At 44.0% G+C, this 18,863-nt stretch overlaps 1 protein-coding gene across 1 annotated transcript in view; it reads right to left on the bottom strand.

The window, feature by feature from the left end:
• LOC106599044 (uncharacterized) overlaps positions 1-18,863 on the bottom strand; it is a 158,004-nt gene that overhangs the window by 15,372 nt on the left and 123,769 nt on the right. The window contains exons 20-29 of the mRNA XM_082956625.1: positions 18,029-18,624; positions 16,854-17,879; positions 16,168-16,433; positions 10,147-10,933; positions 7,546-8,599; positions 5,249-5,317; positions 4,668-4,694; positions 3,159-3,250; positions 2,645-2,720; positions 2,377-2,502 (exon numbers count right to left, since the gene is read on the bottom strand). Coding sequence (XP_082812751.1) covers positions 2,377-2,502; positions 2,645-2,720; positions 3,159-3,250; positions 4,668-4,694; positions 5,249-5,317; positions 7,546-8,599; positions 10,147-10,933; positions 16,168-16,433; positions 16,854-17,879; positions 18,029-18,624 — 4,119 coding nt within the window. The remainder of the gene's footprint in view (positions 1-2,376; positions 2,503-2,644; positions 2,721-3,158; positions 3,251-4,667; positions 4,695-5,248; positions 5,318-7,545; positions 8,600-10,146; positions 10,934-16,167; positions 16,434-16,853; positions 17,880-18,028; positions 18,625-18,863) is intronic.

Raw genomic sequence — 18,863 nt, 5'->3', positions numbered from 1 at the left:
AGACCACTGCAAAATTATCAGTTTCTCTGGTTTTACTATTTATAGGTATGTGTTTGGGTAAAATTTACATTTTTGTTTTATTCTATAAACTAACTGACAACATTTCTCCCAAATTCCCCCCCAAATATTGTCATTTAGAGCATTTATTTTCAGAAAATGGCAATTGGTCAAAATAACAAAAAAGATGCAGTGTTGTCAGAACTCGAATAATGCAAAGAAAATAAGTTCATATTCATTTTTAAACAACACAATACTAATGTTTTAACTTAGGAAGAGTTCAGAAATCAATATTTGGTGAAATAACCCTGATTAGTCTTACAAGAGGCTTACAGTGTCTCCACCCACTGTGTAATTTGGTGGAGGATCTGTGATGATCTGGGGGTGCTTCAGCAAGGTTGGAATCGGGAAGATTTGTCACAACCCAACCAAGCTTACAAGTTTAACTCCTTCTCAAGGGTAGGCTCTAACTCTTCGAAATTTACCACTGCCTTTTCTGTTCATGACTAGAGCGTCTTTCTTTCAGGTTCTTGTTCACACAGCTGACAAGGCTCAGAGAACATGCCAGAGAAAGTAAAGTAAGGTAGGATAGAAATAGAGAGGGAGAAAGTGCACAGCAAACTCAAACCCATGGCAGCCTCGGCGCTGGGGCTGCACTTACACAAACGAAACCTCGTCCTCACATGAGACTTTTGCTTATGAAGCAACTCGCCAGAATGCTGTGACGACAGGATGGAATTAACATCTCTCTCTCTCTCTGTAGATTAGATAGTCAAGGCCACATTTACAACATGCTATCGCTCTTCCCCTCCCATTTCCCCCCTCCTCATCTCTTCTCCCTCCTTTTTTCTACCTATTTCTATCTTTCTCTGCTCTCCGTCTCTCATTCGCTCTCATTCTCTCTCTCATTCTCTATCTCTCATTCTTTCTCTCTCATTCCCTCTCTCTCTCTGCACCTGTGGGCACAAGTGTTCAGTTCCATGGTCTCTTTCACTAAAGTCGAAACATAGCATTTGCATAATGGCAATTTAGTCCACTGAAGAAAGTCAGATAAAACCTCAACTTTAGAGCAAAACAACACTATGGTACTATGGTTGCTTCCATTCCTAGGAGGGTTACTGTGTAATAGATGTTAGAAAAACAGAAACAACCAAACATTCTGTCATAATTAAAATACACTGGGACAATTACTCTGTCTACATAATTATCTACACAATCTGTATGACGCTAAATATAATTACAAACTGAAGGGGATTGTAGGGAGATGGAATATGCAGAGAGAGACAATTGTGTGTGTGTGTGTAAATCTGTTCGCTTGTATGTGTGTGTGTGTGTTTGTCCTTCAAACTCCTCCTTCCTCTCTCAGCAAAGGCTGTCACATGTCGCTAGCGTCACCGCCAGGGTGTGACGTCCCCGCCAGGGTGTGACGTCCCCACGTCTGAACTGAGTGTGACAGAGAGAGGGAGTAGATGAACCCTCACATCCCTAACTGCAGTGGATTATGCTATAGAATCATAAAGAACAAGGCTTTCCCTCTGGTTCAACCCAGGAGGTCTGGATGCTCAAACATGTACCACGTCAGAGCAAATCCCCCAAATATATCAGTGGGAGAGATCTACTGTCACATTGTTCAGGATGTCTGGTAGTTAGAGTGCTGTGTTCTGAAGTTTCTTCTACGTTCTTGTCTTCAGCCTGTAGCCTGTACTAATCTGTGCTTCAGACAGAAGAGTTTTACAGAAATATGATGGAGAGGGGGGCTAAATACAGTTTCCAGTGTGTGTGTGTGTGTATGTGTGTGTGTGTGTGTGTGTGTGTGTGTGTGTGTGTGTGTGTGTGTGTGTGTGTGTGTGTGTGTGTGTGTGTGTGTGTGTGTGTGTGTGTGTGTGTGTGACTGTGTGTGTGTGCTAAATACAGCATAATTACTAATCCTGTGCAGGCATTGCAAAGGGGCAGAGTGAGTTGACAGAGCTTTTTTTCTGGCTATCTGACATCTCAGAGAATAAGACGTGACATGTGCTAATGCCCGCTCACGTGCAGGCGAACACACAAGCTCTCTCTCTCTCTGGCGCTCAGATAGCCTGGCAAAGAGTGAGCTGACATTGGCCTGGTATTATTCATATAATAATAGATTCCTGCTTAAACCATTAGGTTATCAGCTCTCCTCCAGAACACTTGTGAAATTATCAATATACCTCATCCAGCTTAACTCGTACAAATTGAAATGCATACAACATGCACTTAGCAGTTATGATATACCACGATAAGAATGTTAGATTTTTCCAAATGTCACTTACCTTTTTTCTTTCTGCACAGATTAACATACCCACTTTATATTTGTAAATACTTACACCTTACACACACACGTGCATGTACACTTACCTTCCACCACTTTCCCTGTTTGTTCAGCCACTCCCCCGAGCGTAACCTTGGCAATGTAAGCTCCTATCTCACCACGACTCCCAGGAATCTCTTTCCCTCCCACCACACGAATCCCCAGGCCATTCCCTGCAGGGAACACACACCCACACCAATGAAACAGGCCTGAAATGTCATATTGGAATTCCAGAGTCTGAGATCCTATTATTACATTTGAATAGCCATAGATTTGTACATTATAGAATGTTTACTGTACGTTTGGGTGCTCTACCTGAAACGCTGCTGTCCTTGGGGTCTCTCTGTACTTTGATCCGGGTGTGAGGATACACATAGGGAATCAACTTCATCTGTGGGAGGGACAGGGACATCAGAACAGTCAAGATCCAGTACATTGATTACAACGACAACAAAAAATATGGCAGCACTCCAATACAACTCAGCTAAAGACAACATGAACAACAGTCACTACCAATGTACATTCAATTACGAGAAAATGTAGGATATTTAAGAAATAAGGCACGGGGGGTGTGGTATATGGCCAATATACCATGGCTAAGGGCTGTTCTTAAACACGACTCAAGGCAACACCCGAAGTGCCTTATTGCTATTAAAAACTGGTTACCAAAGTCATTAGAACAGTAAAAATGACATTTTTTGTCATACCCATGGTATAGTCTGATATACCATGGCGTTCAGCCAATCTGCATTGAGTCTCAAACCAGCCAGTTTATAATGTATTTTATTAAATGTAGTCAACTAGTTTAGACGTATCCAGCTCCTCTAACCTGTCTCCTGTCCAGAGCTTGTCCGTTTACCCGATGTTGTCTCTCTGCAGGCTTGTCAAACCAGTCAGTGTCCTCCCTCCTCAGGTGGTATGCTACACAGGGACAGAGACATGGGGAGGGGGAGACGGGTGGAGAAATGCAGACAGGGAAAGAGACATGGGGAGGGGGAGACGGATGGAGAAATGCGGACAGGGACAGAGACATGGGGAGGGGGAGACGGGTGGAGAAATGCGGACAGGGACAGAGACAGAGAGGGGATACTCAATGGTCAAACCCTTTACAAGCAGGATAGATGCCCAACTCCAAATCAACCGCTAGCCTCTAGCCCCTGACCCTACATTACGCACTTTATATAGATCTGAAGGTATTAGCAATATTGTACTATCTCTAAGTCACTCTCTGCTAGGCTTGGCGGAGTCTATGTGAATTATCAGATCTACACAAGTGCCTTGGGGCGGGAGCGAGGTGGCTATGTGGAATTGGGCATGAGTAGCACCCCCTTAAAATACTTTATAAACACATCCTTCACTCCATGTCTACTGCTTCTAGGTGATCAGTGATCTGAGCTAGCTGGAGAGGTGAAGGCAGAGTGGTGAAAACCTTGCTCTGTCCCATCCCCAGTTGTATTAGATTAGTGACCCCTTCAGAGGCTGGATGGGGATGGATGTATTTCAATTAGTTATGGCATGCAGAGGGACCCCTGTGTGTGTGTGTGTGTGTGTGTGTGTGTGTGTGTGTGTGTGTGTGTGTGTGTGTGTGTGTGTGTGTGTGTGTGTGTGTGTGTGTGTGTGTGTATGTGTGTGTGTGTGTGTGTGTGCGGGTGTATGTGTGTGTTTGTGTGTGCTGATAAACAGGTCATGCCAAGAGAGAGTGAAACATCTCCACAATGGGTCAGGAACACAGTAGAGACAGACTGAAGGTGGACGCGGAGGAGAGTGCCTTCCACAGTCACAAGTACAGTACAGTTCCCTTTGCCCTGAGACAGTGAGGTGGGGCATTGTTAGCTGGTGTTGTTATCAGGGTGATCTAACATCATGATCATTGTTGCATCTATCATCGTGTGAGAGACCCTCGACAATTACTGATGTGGTATTCAGACATGTCATTGTTGTGGTAATGTATAGCATTTAAATGTGGAGCCATATCTGAGCCACCTTGCAATAGTGCATGAACATGAATTCCAGAAATGGGTTTGATATATGTACAGAACCATTTAAAAGTGGATCATTCCAGAAATGGATTGGGGAACCACTACAGTATATGATATGTTTACAGTACATTAACATCAAGATATGGGTCATTCCACGATGAGTTTGATATGTGTAAAGTACCATCCAAAAATGGGTCATTCCTGAAATGGGTCTAAAATGTTTGTGTACGTGATACCATCAGCATCAGGTCATTGAGCACCATGGGGCGTGGTGTGTTGTGGGGTGGAAGCAGACATTGTCTAAGCTACATGGGGTTGGGATGTGGTCTGGACTAGACCGTTCACACTGCAGCTCTCACCTTCTATGTTCCAGTTGGGGCCTCCGGCTGGGGTGTAAAGTTATATGTTTTAGAAACGGCTACAACACAACGTCATGAATCTAAGACTTATTCAGTGGACTATGTCACCATCCACTTACACTGTATATCACATGCACTGAACTATATATAGTGGAGCACATGCTTTGAAAGCAAATAAATACATCTTATAACATTATAGTCCATCAGGAAGTTTGCATTTCTGATTAGAAGTGCATGAAAGACGTATGTCATAATACAGCAATTGTAGAATAATTGTAAAATGATCTACCTACAAATACACGGGTACTTACTAAAATATATCAAATGCATAGCATTGACCTACTGTAAAGTCACATGGATACTAAAGCATTCTAAACATCAAAAGGTAGACTCAACTATATGACATCACAGTGGGGCGACTTATTTTGTCTTGCCAATTAGCGCCCTTCCTTGAGGCATGGCTGGGTACGGCTGGGTATGATGATGTCATATTGCGGAGTGTCCCTTTAACATGGTGCTGCTGTATTAGTGGAGGGCAGGCAGCAGGGCCAGTGGGGAGGAACTAAACTAGAATACTCTACCGTGTCTGATACTCTCATGAAAGATTCTGGGATCATCTCTGTTCAGTGTCAGCATGGAGTCATTTAGGGCTGGAACCAAGGCAGATAGACACTCTTATTGATGTAGGGTCAGAAAGAGAGCCTTCTGCTGCTCATCAACTACTAATTCACCTGTCATTGGGGTCAGTTTTAAAGTAAATGTAAAACTGTTTAACATGCTATTCAAATGAAAATGCTATTTCAAAATAATCAACTTGCATATATGTTTATTAATGTGTGTGTGCGTGTGTCCGTGTGTTTCTGCTTGTCTTTTCCAAAATATATTTTCAAATATGTAAAGAGAAATGGTGTGCATTCTGAAACTAAATATCAGTAACTACACTATGCCGGGCCAATAGAAACATAGGGGCATGTTTAGGAGTGAGGTCCTGGTTAGAAAACATAGATGTGAGAAGGACAGCTGAAGAGATGGGGAGAGAACACATTAATATGCCACCAATAAGAAGAGAGCATGCACATTACAGTCGCTTGGAAACATTCAAAGCAACCAACATCATGCAAAAGACGATGTCAAGCTTTATTGAAATGGAAACTCAAACACATTTTATCTCACAGCAACATGCATGAATACAAAATGGAAAATACCCAAGATGTGCAGGGATGAATATGCTATAAATAACTGTGTAGTGTGACTACCATAACATTCACTGAATGTACAAACATTAGGAACACCTTCCTGATATTGAGTTGCACCCCCCCCCCCGCCCTCAGAACAGCCTCAATTCGTCAGGGCATGGACTCTACAAGGTGTTGAAAGTTCTCCACAGGGATGCTGGTCCCTGTTGACTCCAATGCTTTCCACAACTGTGTCAAGTTGGCTGGGTGTCCTTTGGTTGGTGGACCATGCTTGATAAACACGGGAAACTGTTGAGCGTGAAAAACCCAGCAGCATTGCAGTTCTTGACAGACTCAAACCGGTGAGCCTGGCACCTACTACCATAACCCGTTCAAAGGCATTTAAATATTTTGTCTTACACATTCACCCTCTGAATGGCACACATTCACAATCCATGTCTCAATTGTCCCAAGTCTTGAAAATCCTTCTTTAACCTGTCTCCTCCCCTTCATCTACACTGACTGAAGTGGATTTAACAAGTGACATCAGTAAGGGATCATAGTTTTCACCTGGATTCACCTGGTCAGCCTATGTCATGGAAAGAGCAAGTGTTCTTAATGTTTTGTATACTCAGTGTACAGTATATGTCTACTATCAACATGGATCCAAATCTAAAACTTAAATACACAAACAAATAATCTACAAAATCCTTAGGGAAAAAATGTCATTGCATTGCAATATAAATGTGAGCATAAGCTCTCTGTATTATTACTGCTGTAATAGTATGTGTGTATTTCTGGTAAAGAGACAACGTGAGTGAGTCAGGTACAATATAAATGGCTGACTGCATCGTCTGAACAATTACAGTAACTAGACCCAGACCCACACATAGTGATTCAGCATTATGCCTTTAAAATGGCTGCTGACAGCAGGACAAGCTCCACAATAGCTGAAAAGTAAATATATGTCTGTCTAAAGGCCTGACCTACTTCCTACAAAAACCAGACACCATTTTCTGTCTGGAGAAGAAAAGGAAAGGAGAGGAGAGAGGAGGAGGAGTGGTGAACTGTAGACAACAGGGCCTGTAGTCCCAGGGTGTTTCTCTCTGTCATCCTATCATGAATCTAGCAGCCTGTATAGACTATAGATAGCACCCAGATTGTAGCGACAGTTTACCAGCTACTGTTGCATATTCATTAGTCTCCCATCCATTTAAATAGGTTAACACCTATTTAGTCCACAGAGGCACAAGTGTGTGCTATTTATGATCACATATAATACATTATTGTTACTTTACTGTTCTGTATGCTTAAATGAAACCCTGTATCCATCCCATAATACATTCGGTCAGTGATGAAACCAGGAAGCCAACATGTAAAAGAAGAGAACAGAACTGGAGCATGCTAATAACAACACAGACACACTGTCTCATACATAACATCAACCGTATTATGTATCGGTGAAGAAGACAGACAAAAGAAGGCAAAATAACAAACAGTGTTGCATGCAGAGATCAAACAAGACAGAAACAGAAACCAGAACAAAAGACAAAGACAACATGATGATAAAAGATGTGAAATAATAAGTGATGAGGACAACAGAGACAGAGTCAAAGCCTTCTCAGGCAGACATAAACACAGTCAGGAGCATTGCGACATGTCCAGAGACTCAGGATGCTGTGAAAGCCTCAGGAGCCATTTACCTTCGCTGTCAGACATCGCTCCCCCCAGATCATCCATGATGAAGGCTATGTCTCTGTCGTAGACCCCACTATGTCCTCGTGTAGCCCTGGACTCCTCCCTCATGTGCTGCTGGACTTCCGGCAGGGAATGGCTGGAGCCAAACTGGTCTCTGGAGTCAGCTGAGATAGGTGGTAGAGGACCAGCTGAGGCTCTGGCCATGCCCATCGGCTCTCCCACCGGGCTCAGAGGGCTCTCCTCTTCTGAGTTCTGAGCCACGATGGGGATGCGCCCGATGGGCAGGCTGGTGGGCTTGGTCCTGGCCAGCCCGGAGCCGAACGCTGCATCCAGGGCTTCTCCCTCGCTCCTCAGCCTGAGAGAGGAGCTGGACAAGTCCCGTTTGATGGAAAGATCCAGGCCGTAGACAGAAGTGGGGCGGGAATTGGGTCGTGAGGAAGGGCGAGAGCTCGTGCCGCTGGGGTAGGTGGTGTCATCCTGTAGGGTGGACCTCATGGTGGGTCCCCCCAGGCTAAGGGACTGGCTCAGAGAGCCAGCCAGGTTAGTTCCCAGAGAGGAGCCCAGGTACTTCTGCTGCTCTGAGAGGTTCTTCTTCAGGCCAAAGTTGATCTCATCCTGAAGCAGTCTGGCTCGTGTGGACAGGTTGGTGATAGATGAGACTCCAGAGCCCAGGAAGCTGCTGTAGTCTGGCTCCAGGTCTCTACTCTCCTGGATGGGGGAGAATTTTGTTATCTTGGGGTCCATCAGTGCTGCCTTCTTCTGGTTCTTGATCTGTTTCTGGTAGAGCACGGCGGCAGGAAGCTGCTTGGCTGCTTGTTTCTCCAAGGTCAGCCGGCTGATGCTGTACTTCTCAGCCTTAGGGAAGTGTCTGTAGCTGGGGTCAGTGGAGAGGTACTGAGGCATGCCTAGGCCTGAGAGGTGCTCCAGACCCTCCGTCCCTCGTCTAAACTCCTGCTTTATCTGTTGCTTCAGGAGCTTCAGCTCATAGGGCTCTTCCATAGAGTCCTCCTCTCCTTTACCGTAGCTGTGCAGACGCGAGTTACCCAGGAACGCAGCCACCTAAATAAAGAACAGAAAATCATCATCATATTGCATAGAATTTTAAGCAATTTTCAGCTAAATTCACACAAGACACACTGAAACAGGATATATAACATAACGTACATATCACAGAAGAGCATTTACTTTAAATCAGTGGAGGCTCCTCAGCGGAGGAAGGGGAGGACCGTCTTATACATGAATATGGTTAAACATTTAAAAATGTATCATTTTTTGATAAAACTATACTAAATATATTAATGTCACCAAATAACTGATTAAAACACACTGTTTTGCAATGAAGGTCTCCAGTAGCCTCAACAGCACTCTTTAGGGTAGCACCATGGTGTAGCAGCTATTTTCTATCCTTCTCTGGGTACATTGACTTCAATACAAAACCCCGGAGGCTCATGGTTCTCACCCCCTTTCATAGACTTACACAGTAATTATGACAACTTCCAGAGGACATCCTCCAACCTATCAGAGCCCTTGCAGCATGAACTGACATGTTGTCCACACAATCAAATGATCAGATAATGAATCTAGTACTGAAACCATAAACTGGAGCCAGCTAGCACTGCAATGCATAAAATGTGGTGAGTAGTTGACTCAAAAAGAGAGAAAGACAATAGTTGAACAATTTTGAACAAATTTCTTCAAAAACTAAGGAGAAGCAGCAGCAGAGAGAGATAGCTATGTTTCAATGTATTTTTGTTCACTTTCACTTACTTAGCTAGCTAATGCAGCCAGCTACTCAAACACTTGGCTCAAACAGAGAGGAATGCTAATTATGTTAGCTAGCTGGCTAAGACTATTAAACACTGGAACTTTCCAAGTCCAGGTAAGCTTTCGTTTTTTTTGTTTTATTACCAACGGGGTCCGCCGGTGTAACAGCTAAACTGCTTGCTGTACACTGTACTGCGTGATTGTAGAGGGTTTACTAACGTGTTAGTTGTAATGGCTATGTTGACTATGAAGTTAGTTTAAAAACAAGAAAGAGACAGGGGATACCTAGTCAATTGTACAACTGAATGCATACATTTTTTTGCGTCATCACGACTCTCAAAAGCAGAGACAGCCACTGTTTACTTCTGAAGATAACTTTAGCACCGCCGTCCTAAAACCCGATTCAAATTCGACACAAACCATCAGATAGGTATGTAATGACACATTATATAAACTCTTTATAGTGTTTTATTTACATTTTAGAGGTGATAAGTTGGACAGATCAGGTGAAAAAAATCAGTTTCCCCACACAACATATCTCCCCCGGTATTGAATGTGTCACTGTCTGTCACCTTGATTACTCCAATTTGTCTCTCGACCTGTGCACCTGCATTATAAACTTTCATTCGTAGGTTACTAGCAACCTCATGATGGGTATAGGAAACATTTTTTGTATCATTTAGTAGCCTAAACCTATCGATGTTACATTGAGCTGGGTGAATGGAATATGAATGACAGTCATCCAATATGCTGTAATAAAAATAAGGATCATAAAAAAGAACAAAATCCTCCCTAATCTTAAACAGCAATGACCGCCACTGTTTTAAATACATAACAGTTACCTCTGCAGTGCGCCTGGCTTCAGCGGCCCGAAGCAGCCTGTCAGCCTTGGACAGGTCCTTATCAGGCAGGCTGAACCCTGACCCCAGCCCTGCAGAGCCTTTAGTCAGCTGCTCTATGTCCTCTATCAGAACATAGTTCCTGGTGTTGTGGTGGTCGATGTCAGCGTAGAAGGACTCAGTAGATATATTAGACATGGGGCTGGAGGCCATTCTCCTCTCCTCCAGACCCATCCTCAGTTCCAGGCTGTTGTACTTCCCAACCCCATACCCACCCTCACTGGAGGAGGGTACAATGATGATGGGCTGGTTCCGGATCACCTCATAGTTGGTGGTGTTCTTGGACTGGTAGCCTGAGGACTGGGCCTGCTGGTGGGAGTGGGAGGCCAGGGGGTAGGACAGGCTGGGTACAGAGGAGTAGACTGACTGACTTTGGTAGGGGTGCTGCTGGTAGAGGGCCTGTTGCTGGTAGAGGGTCTGCTGGGGGTAGTGGCTGGTGGCATTGGTCTGGGGGACATACTGGGCATAGTGGGAGTAGGGACTGGCTAGAGTGGAGTACTGAGAGTCAGCCTCAGTCTGAGGGGGGATGAACTGGTCAAACTCTGACTGGGGAGCTGTCCTGGGTCTCTCTAGGCCGTGGTTGCTACCTCTGGTCTCCCTGATGTTGCTGACCTCACTGTCTGACATGTAGTCTCTCTCCTCAGCCACACCCTGCAGGTAGGCCCTCTCTCTTTTCTCTCTCTCCTGCAGCAGGGCATCCTTACGACGGTTGATGCCCATCTCAAGGTACCTGTAAAAAGGAGAAGATGGGATTGGATTTACAGTGGCTTGCGAAAGTATTCAACCCCCTTGGCATTTCTCCTATTTTGTTGCCTTACAACCTGGAATTAAAATAGATTTTGGGGGGGTTTGTATCATTTGATTTACACAACATGCCAACTACTTTGAAGATGCATTTTTTTTTTTTGTGAAACAAACAAGAAATAAGACAAAAAACAGAACTTGCGCGTGCATAACTATTCACCCCCAAAGGAAAAACTTTATAGTGCCACCTTTTGCAGCAATTACAGCTGCGAGTCTCGTGGGGTATGTCTCTATAAGCTTGGCACATCTAGCCACTGGGATTTCTGCCCTTTCTTCAAGGCAAAACTGCTCCAGCTCCTTCAAGTTGGATGGGTTCCGCTGGTGACCTCAATTGGATTGAGGTCTGCACTTTGACTAGGCCATTCCAATACATTTAAATGTTTCCCCTTAAACCACTCGAGTGTTGCTTTAGCAGTATGCTTAGGGTCATTGTCCTGCTGGAATGTGAACCTCCGTCCCAGTCTCAAATCTCTGGAAGACAAACAGGTTTCCATCAAGAATTTCCCTGTATTTAGCGCCATCCATCATTACTTCAGTTCTGACCAGTTTCCCAGTCCCTGCCGATGAAAAACATCCCCACAGCATGATGCTGCCACCACCATGCTTCACTGTGGGGATTGTGTTCTCGGGGTGATGAAAGGTGTTGGGTTTGCGCCAGACATAGCGTTTTCCTTGATGGTCAAAAAGCTCAATTTTAGTCTCATCTGACCAGAGTACCTTCTTCCATATGTTTGGGGAGTCTCCAACATGCCTTTTGGCGAACACCAAAAGTGTTTGCAAATTTTTTTCTTTAAGCAATGGCTTTTTTCTGGCCACTCTTCCATAAAGCCCAGCTCTGTGGAGTGTACGGCTTAAAGTGGTCCTATGGACAGATACTCCAATCTCCGCTGTGGAGCTTTGCAGCTCCTTCAGGGTTATCTTTGGTCTCTTTGTTGCCTTTCTGATTAATTCCCTCCTTGCCTGGTCCGTGAGTTTTGGTGGGCGGCGCTCTCTTGGCAGGTTTGTTGTGGTGCCATATTCTTTCCATTTTTTAATAATGGATTTAATGGTGCTCCGTGGGATGTTCAAAGTTTCTGATATTTTTTTATAACCCAACCCTTTTATAACCCAACCCTGTTTGGAGAGCTCCTTGGTCTTCATGGTGCCGCTTGCTTGGTGGTGCCCCTTGCTTAGAGGTGTTGCAGACTCTGGGGCCTTTCAGAACAGGTGTATATATACTGAGATCATGTGACACTTAAGTCCACCTGTGTGCAATCTATTTAACTAATTATGTGACATCTGAAGGTAATTTGTTGCACCAGATCTTATTTAGGGGCTTCGGAGCAAAGGGGGTGAATACAAATGCACGCACGCACCAGTTTTCCTTTTTTTATTTTTTATTTTAACAAATACTTTTTTCCGCTTCACCAATTTGGCCTATGTTGTGTATGTCCATTACATGAAATAAAAATAAAAATCAATTTAAATTACAGGTTTTAATACAACAAAATAGGAAAAATGACAAGGGGGATGAATACTTCTGCAAGGCACTGTACATGGCCGTGAAAAGATATTTGCCCCCTTTCAGATGTTCTCTATTTTTGCATATTTTTTATACTGAATGTTATCAGATCTTCAATCAAAACCTGATATTAGATAAAGAGAACCTAAATTTACAAATAACCAAAAAAGTATACTTATTTTATTTATTTAATTAACAAAGTTATGCAACACCCAATTCCCCTGTGTGAAAAAGTAATTGTCCCCTTACACTCAATTTGTATTTGTATTTATTATGGATTCCCATTAGCTGCTACTCTTCCTGGGTTAAGGCAGAATTAAGGCAGTTACACAATTTAAAAAATATTACAATACATTCATTTCAGCATTCACAACACACTAAGTGTGTGCCCTCAGGCCCATACTCCACTACCACATATCTACAACACAAAATCCATGTGTACGTGTGTGTATAGTGCATATGTTATCGTGTGTCTATGCATGTGTCTGTGCCTATGTTTGTGTTACTTCACAGTCCCCACTGTTCCATAAGGTGTATTTTTACCTGCTTTTAAATCTGATTCTACTGCTTGCATCAGTTACCTGATGTGGAATAGAGTTCCATGTTGTCATGGCTCTATGTAGTACTGTGTGCCTCCCATAGTCTGTTCTGGACTTGGGGACTGTGAAGAGACCTCTGGTGACATGTCTTGTGGGGTATGCATGGGTGTCCGAGCAGTGTGCTAGTATTTTAAACAGCTCGGTACCTTCAACTTGTCAACACCTCTTACGAAAACAAGTAATGATGATGTCAATATCTCTTCCACTTTGAGCCATGAGAGATTGATATGCATGTCATTAATGTTAGCTCTCCGTGTACATCCAAGGGCCAGCTACCTTGTTCTGAACCAACTGCAATTTTCCCAAGTCCCTCTTTGTGGCACCTGAACACACTACTGAACAGTAGTCCAGGTGTGACAAAACCAGGGCCTGTAGGACCTGCCTTGTTGATAGTGTTATGAAGAATGCAGAGGAGCACTTTATTATGGACAGACTTCTCCCCATCTTAGCTACTGTTGTATCAATATGTTTTGACCATGACAGTTTCAATCGAGGGTAACTCCAAGCAGTTTAGTCACCTCAACTTGCTCAATTTCCACATTATTCATTATGAGATGTAGTTGAGGTTTAGGGTTTAGTGAATGATTTTTCCCAAATACAATGCTTTTAGTTTTGGAAATATTTAGGACTAACTTATTCCTTGCTACCCATTCCGAAACTAACTGCAGCTCTTTGTTAAGTGGTGCAGTCATTGCAGTCGCAGTAGTATTTGACGTGAATAGTGTTGAGTCATCCGCATACACAGACACACTGGCCTTACTCAAGCCAGTGGCATGTCGTTAGTAAAGATTGAAAAAAGCAAGGGGCCTAAACAGCTATTCTGGGGAATTCCTGATTCTACCTGGATTATGTTTGAGAGGCTTCCATTAAAGAACACCCTCTGTGTTCTGTTAGACAAGTAACTATTTATCCACATTATAGCAGGGGGTGTAAAGCCATAACACATACGTTTTTCCAGCAGTAGACTATGATTGATAATGTCAAAAGCTGCACTGAAGTCTAACAAGACAGCCTCCACAATCGTTATTTAATCAATTTCTCTCAGCCAATCATCAGTAATTTGTGTAAGTGCTGTGCTTGTTGAGTGTCCTTCTCTATATGCGTGCTGAAAGTTTGTTGTCAATTTGTTTACTGTAAAATAGCATTGTATCTGGTCAAACACCATTTTTTCCAGAAGTTTACTAAGGGTTGGTAACAGGCTGATTGGTTGGCTATTTGAGCCAGTAAAGGGGGCTTTACTATTCTTGGGTAGCAGAATGACTTTAGCTTCCCTCCAGGCCTGAGGGCACACACTTTCTTGTAGGCTTAAATTGAAGATGTGGCAGATAGGAGTGCCAATATCGTCCACTATTATCCTCATTAATTTTCCATCCAGACTGTCAGACCCCGGTGGCTTGTCATTGTTGATAGACAACAATCATTTTTTCACCTCTTCCACACTGACTTTACGGAATTCAAAAGTACAATTCTTGTCTTTCATAATTTGGTCAGATATACTTGGATGTGTAGTGTCAGCGTTTGTTGCTGGCATGTCATCCCTAAGTTTGTTTATCTTGCCAATGAAAAAGTAATTAAAGTAGTTAGCAATATTAGTGGGTTTTGTGATTAATGAGCCATCTGATTTAATGAATGGAGTCGAGTTGGCTTTTTCCCCAAAATGTCATTTATGGTGCTCCAAAGCTTTTTACTATCATTCTTTATATACTTTATCTTTGTTTCATAGTATTGTTTCTTTTTAAATGATTTAGCTTAGTCATATGATTTCTTAATGTGCAGTATGTTTGCCAATCAGTTGGGCTACTAGACTTATTTGCCATACCTTTTGCCTCATCCCTCTCAACCATACCATTTTTCAATCCAAGGGGATTTAACAGTTTTTACAGTCATTTTCTTAATGGGTGTGAGCTTATTAGTAACTGGAATCAGCAATTTTATAAATTTGTCAAGTGCAACCGTCTGGTTGCTCCTCATTACACACCACAGACCAGCAAATATTCTTTATATCATCAACATATGAGTCACTACAAAACGTATTGTATGACCTCTTGTACACTATATTAGGCCCAGCCTTTGGAACTTTGGTTTTCCTAGATATGGCTACTATATTGTGATCACTACATCCTATGGATTTGGATACTGCTTTAAAGCAAATTTCTGCAGCATTATTAATGATTTGATCAATACATGTTGATGATTTCGTTCCTGTGCTATTTGTAAATACCCTGGTAGGTTGACTGACAACCTGAACCAGGTTGCAGGCACTGGTTACAGTTAGTGCCACCTTTAGCTGCAATGACTGCAACCAAATGCTTCCTGTAGTTGTTGATCAGTCTCTCACATCACTGTGGAGGAATTTTGGCCCCCCTCTTGCATACAGAACTGTCTTAACTCAGCGACACTTGTGGGTTTTCAAGCATGAAGTGCTTGTTTCAAGTACTGCCACCACACCTCAATTGGGATTAGGTCTAGACTTTGAATTCAAATGAGTTGCTTTTTAACCATTTTCATGTAGACTTGAATCTGTGTTTGGATCATAGTCTTGCTGCCTGACCCAGCTGTGCTTCAGCTTCAGCTCACAGACGGATAGCCTGACATTCTCCTGTAGAATTATCTGATACAGAGCAGAATTCATGGTTCCTTCTATTAAGGCAAGTCATCCAGGTCCTGAGGCAGCAAAGCATCCCCAAACCATCACACTACCACCACCATGCTTGACCGTTGGTATGAATTGGTATAAGGTTCTTAAAGTGGAATGCAGTGTGTGGTTTTCGCCAGACATAATGGGATCCATCTAGTCCAAAAGGTTGACTCAAGTTTGCCAAAAAGCACCTTGAAGCACCTTGAGTCAACAAGACTCTTGAAAGAATGTTCTATGAACAGATCAGTCAAAAGTATACATTTTTGGATGACAAGGATCCCATTATGCCTGGGGGGGGGGGGGGGGATCACTTCATACACACCAATGTGTTCTACTCATCTAAAGTATGCTATTGTATTGTAAATCAAAACTGGTTCTTAAATGACTTGCCTCTTTCCCAAATGGTAAAATTCATAAATTACCTCAGCTTGGCATCAATCTCTTTCTCCTCCTCATCTAGCTCGGCCTGTTTCCTGCGGAGCTTGGATGACTCTCTCTCCACTAGATCCAGCTCCTTGTCAATGTCCTGCAGGATCTTGGCCCGGGCCATGGTGGTGTGACGGCCAAGCCGGCGGCGGGCTGAGTTGGTGCTGTAACCCGACGGGCCGGTCAGAGGGTCATCTTCAGGGGGTGGGTTGGGAAGGGTCCTCTTCACCTTCTTTCCAGTGCCTGAAGAAGAGCCATGGCCCTAGGACAGACAGAGGAAAAATCAATAAGACAATAGATAAGATAAGAGTACTTTAAGATGCAGTCCGGGATCTTAAGCAAAAAAAAAGTGTAACATATCAAATGAATTTCATTAAATGTTTTAAATATAATAATCATGTTAATTGCAGGACGTAATATATCATACGAAATGGATGACAGAACACATTTGGATGACGTAGTACAGAAAAATCGGGGACCCGTTTTGGCTTGTGAGCAACACTTTCAAAACTACTGATTGAAATTATACAAAAGTTCTGGAGCATCACTTTAATACTATTGCAAGGTTTTTACTTTCAACAAACATTTCAACAGCATGCAATCAATGTGTTTTACTATGCCTTTAACATGGTCATATTTAACACTATTTTATATTCCCAGTATTCTTACTGCAATGACTTACAGAGTAGCTGTCTGAGTAGTGGTAGCCTATCCTGTCCTCGGTGGTATGGCTGAGAGATTTTGGGTCAGACATAGACTTCTGTCCAGGCTTCAGCATCCTAGGGCTGGAGGAAAACTTGGTCGGGTCAGTGGTCAGCATCTTTTGCCCTCCCTCCATGGCCTTACTGGAGGAGAGGGTGGACGCAGGGGAGTAGAGCACCTTGGGGGACTTGGGGATGATGTCTGTCTGGCGCCTCCGGTCTGAGTCTGTCTGGCAGCTGAGACTGCCTCCTCTCTGAGAGTTCTCTGGGGCTGAGATGTGTTTGATGATCTCCACCTTAGTGTCCATCTGGATGCTGGGGCGTTTGATGCTCCCGGAGTGGTCGGTCTGGACAGAGATCTCTGCAACAGTCTGGATGGCAATGCTGGAGACCTTAGAGCTACCGTGTTTCCCGTCACCGCTGTGCTTACTGGAGCGGGAGCGCCTCCGCGACCTGGCTGGCATGTCCCAGTCAACCTCCTGGTCCTCCTCATCATCAGTCTGAACACTGCTGTCTACACCCCTCCTGTTGTTCCTCTTTCTCCTCCCTACATACATCCTGTCTACTGAGTCCTCATCATCTGTCTGGACCCCACTGTCCACTATCCTCTTCCCTACCACTCCTGTACCATACCCCTGGTCACCAGGCTGGTTAGACCCTGCTGGTTGTTTCCTACTGAGCTGCAGCTGGTCCTGACCTCCACTCTCTCTCTGACCCTCGCTGGTTACATACTGCCCACCCTCTAGCTGGGTAACAGTGGATGAGGTGGTGGACTCATCCCTAACAGGCCAGTATTGGCCGTTATCCCCAACCCCTGTATACTGCTTCTCTAGCAGGTTGTCTGACCCTGTAGTACTGTAGTGCTCATCTAGCTGGTGCTGGAGCTGCACCTGGAGTTGTTGGATCTGCTCTAACTGTTGCCTCTGCTGGTTGTAGGTCTCTTGCTGGGCTACAAGTTGTGCCTGGTGCTCCTCTTCCTGTTGCATTAACAGCTGCTGTTTCAGAGCCTGTAGAATAGATTAGATTAACAATATTGTCGATCACTTTATAGTAACTGATTACAAACATATTAAAAACAGTGAGCATGAACAGTGACCACGACACCCCGCACCATACATTAACACAGGAGACATATACTGTACACACACATTCATACCTGTAGCTCTTCCAGCTCCCTCTGCACCATGATCTGCTCCTGTTCACGGTAGCGCTGGATCTCCTGCCTCTCCCACTCCAGCTCCTCAGCCAGACACAGCTGCTTCAGCTTCTCCAGCTCCAGGAACTCCCTCTCCATCTGGTACTGGGTGATCTTGCTGTCATCCAGACCGGGGAACATGGGCGATGAAGCCAGGGCGTCCAGAGAGGCTGCGATGGCCTCCAGTGTCTGGTCAGAGTACAGGTCAGGGAAGCCAGTCATGATGTCAGCCAGAGCACTGGGCAGCAGGTCCTTGGGCAGGCTAGTGTCCAAGCTGATAATCTGTTGGCCAGGGTCGCTGGTGGGAATAAAGCCATAGGGGTGTGGAGCTGGTGCTGGCTGCTCCTGGAGGGTTGTGGTAGGAGGTAGGGTGGTGCTGAAGATGGAACCTGGCTGAGTGGTGATCGCGTATGTAGAAGGAACAGGGGCTGCTATGGAGGAGTATACCATTCCGTCTGAGGATCTAAAGACACTATAAGCAGGGACTTGGGAATATGGAGCAGTGGATATCCCCGTATACGCCCCAGCAGCTTTACTGGTGTAGTCTAGAGCTTCACCTGTTATGATGGGTCCAGAAATGTAGGTTTAAGTCAATGATTACAACATCATAACTTTCTGTACAAAATGAGGCCATGCCGATTTGATTTGGGGAGATCATAACACTAAGCATGCAAGTATATTCAGTCTGTCCAGCTAGCATGATGCAAAGCCAAAATATTGTGGGAGAACACGCAGGCATACGCATGCATCTGTGTAAAAGAAAGAAAAGACAAAAGAAACAGGACATTAATTAAAA

The sequence above is a fragment of the Salmo salar genome, chromosome 10 (assembly GCF_965601325.2).
Source record: "Salmo salar chromosome 10, fSalSal1, whole genome shotgun sequence".
In the NCBI taxonomy this organism is placed as follows: domain Eukaryota; kingdom Metazoa; phylum Chordata; class Actinopteri; order Salmoniformes; family Salmonidae; genus Salmo; species Salmo salar.
Note: the sequence above shows the minus strand (reverse complement) of the source record. Positions and strands in the feature narration are given on the sequence as shown.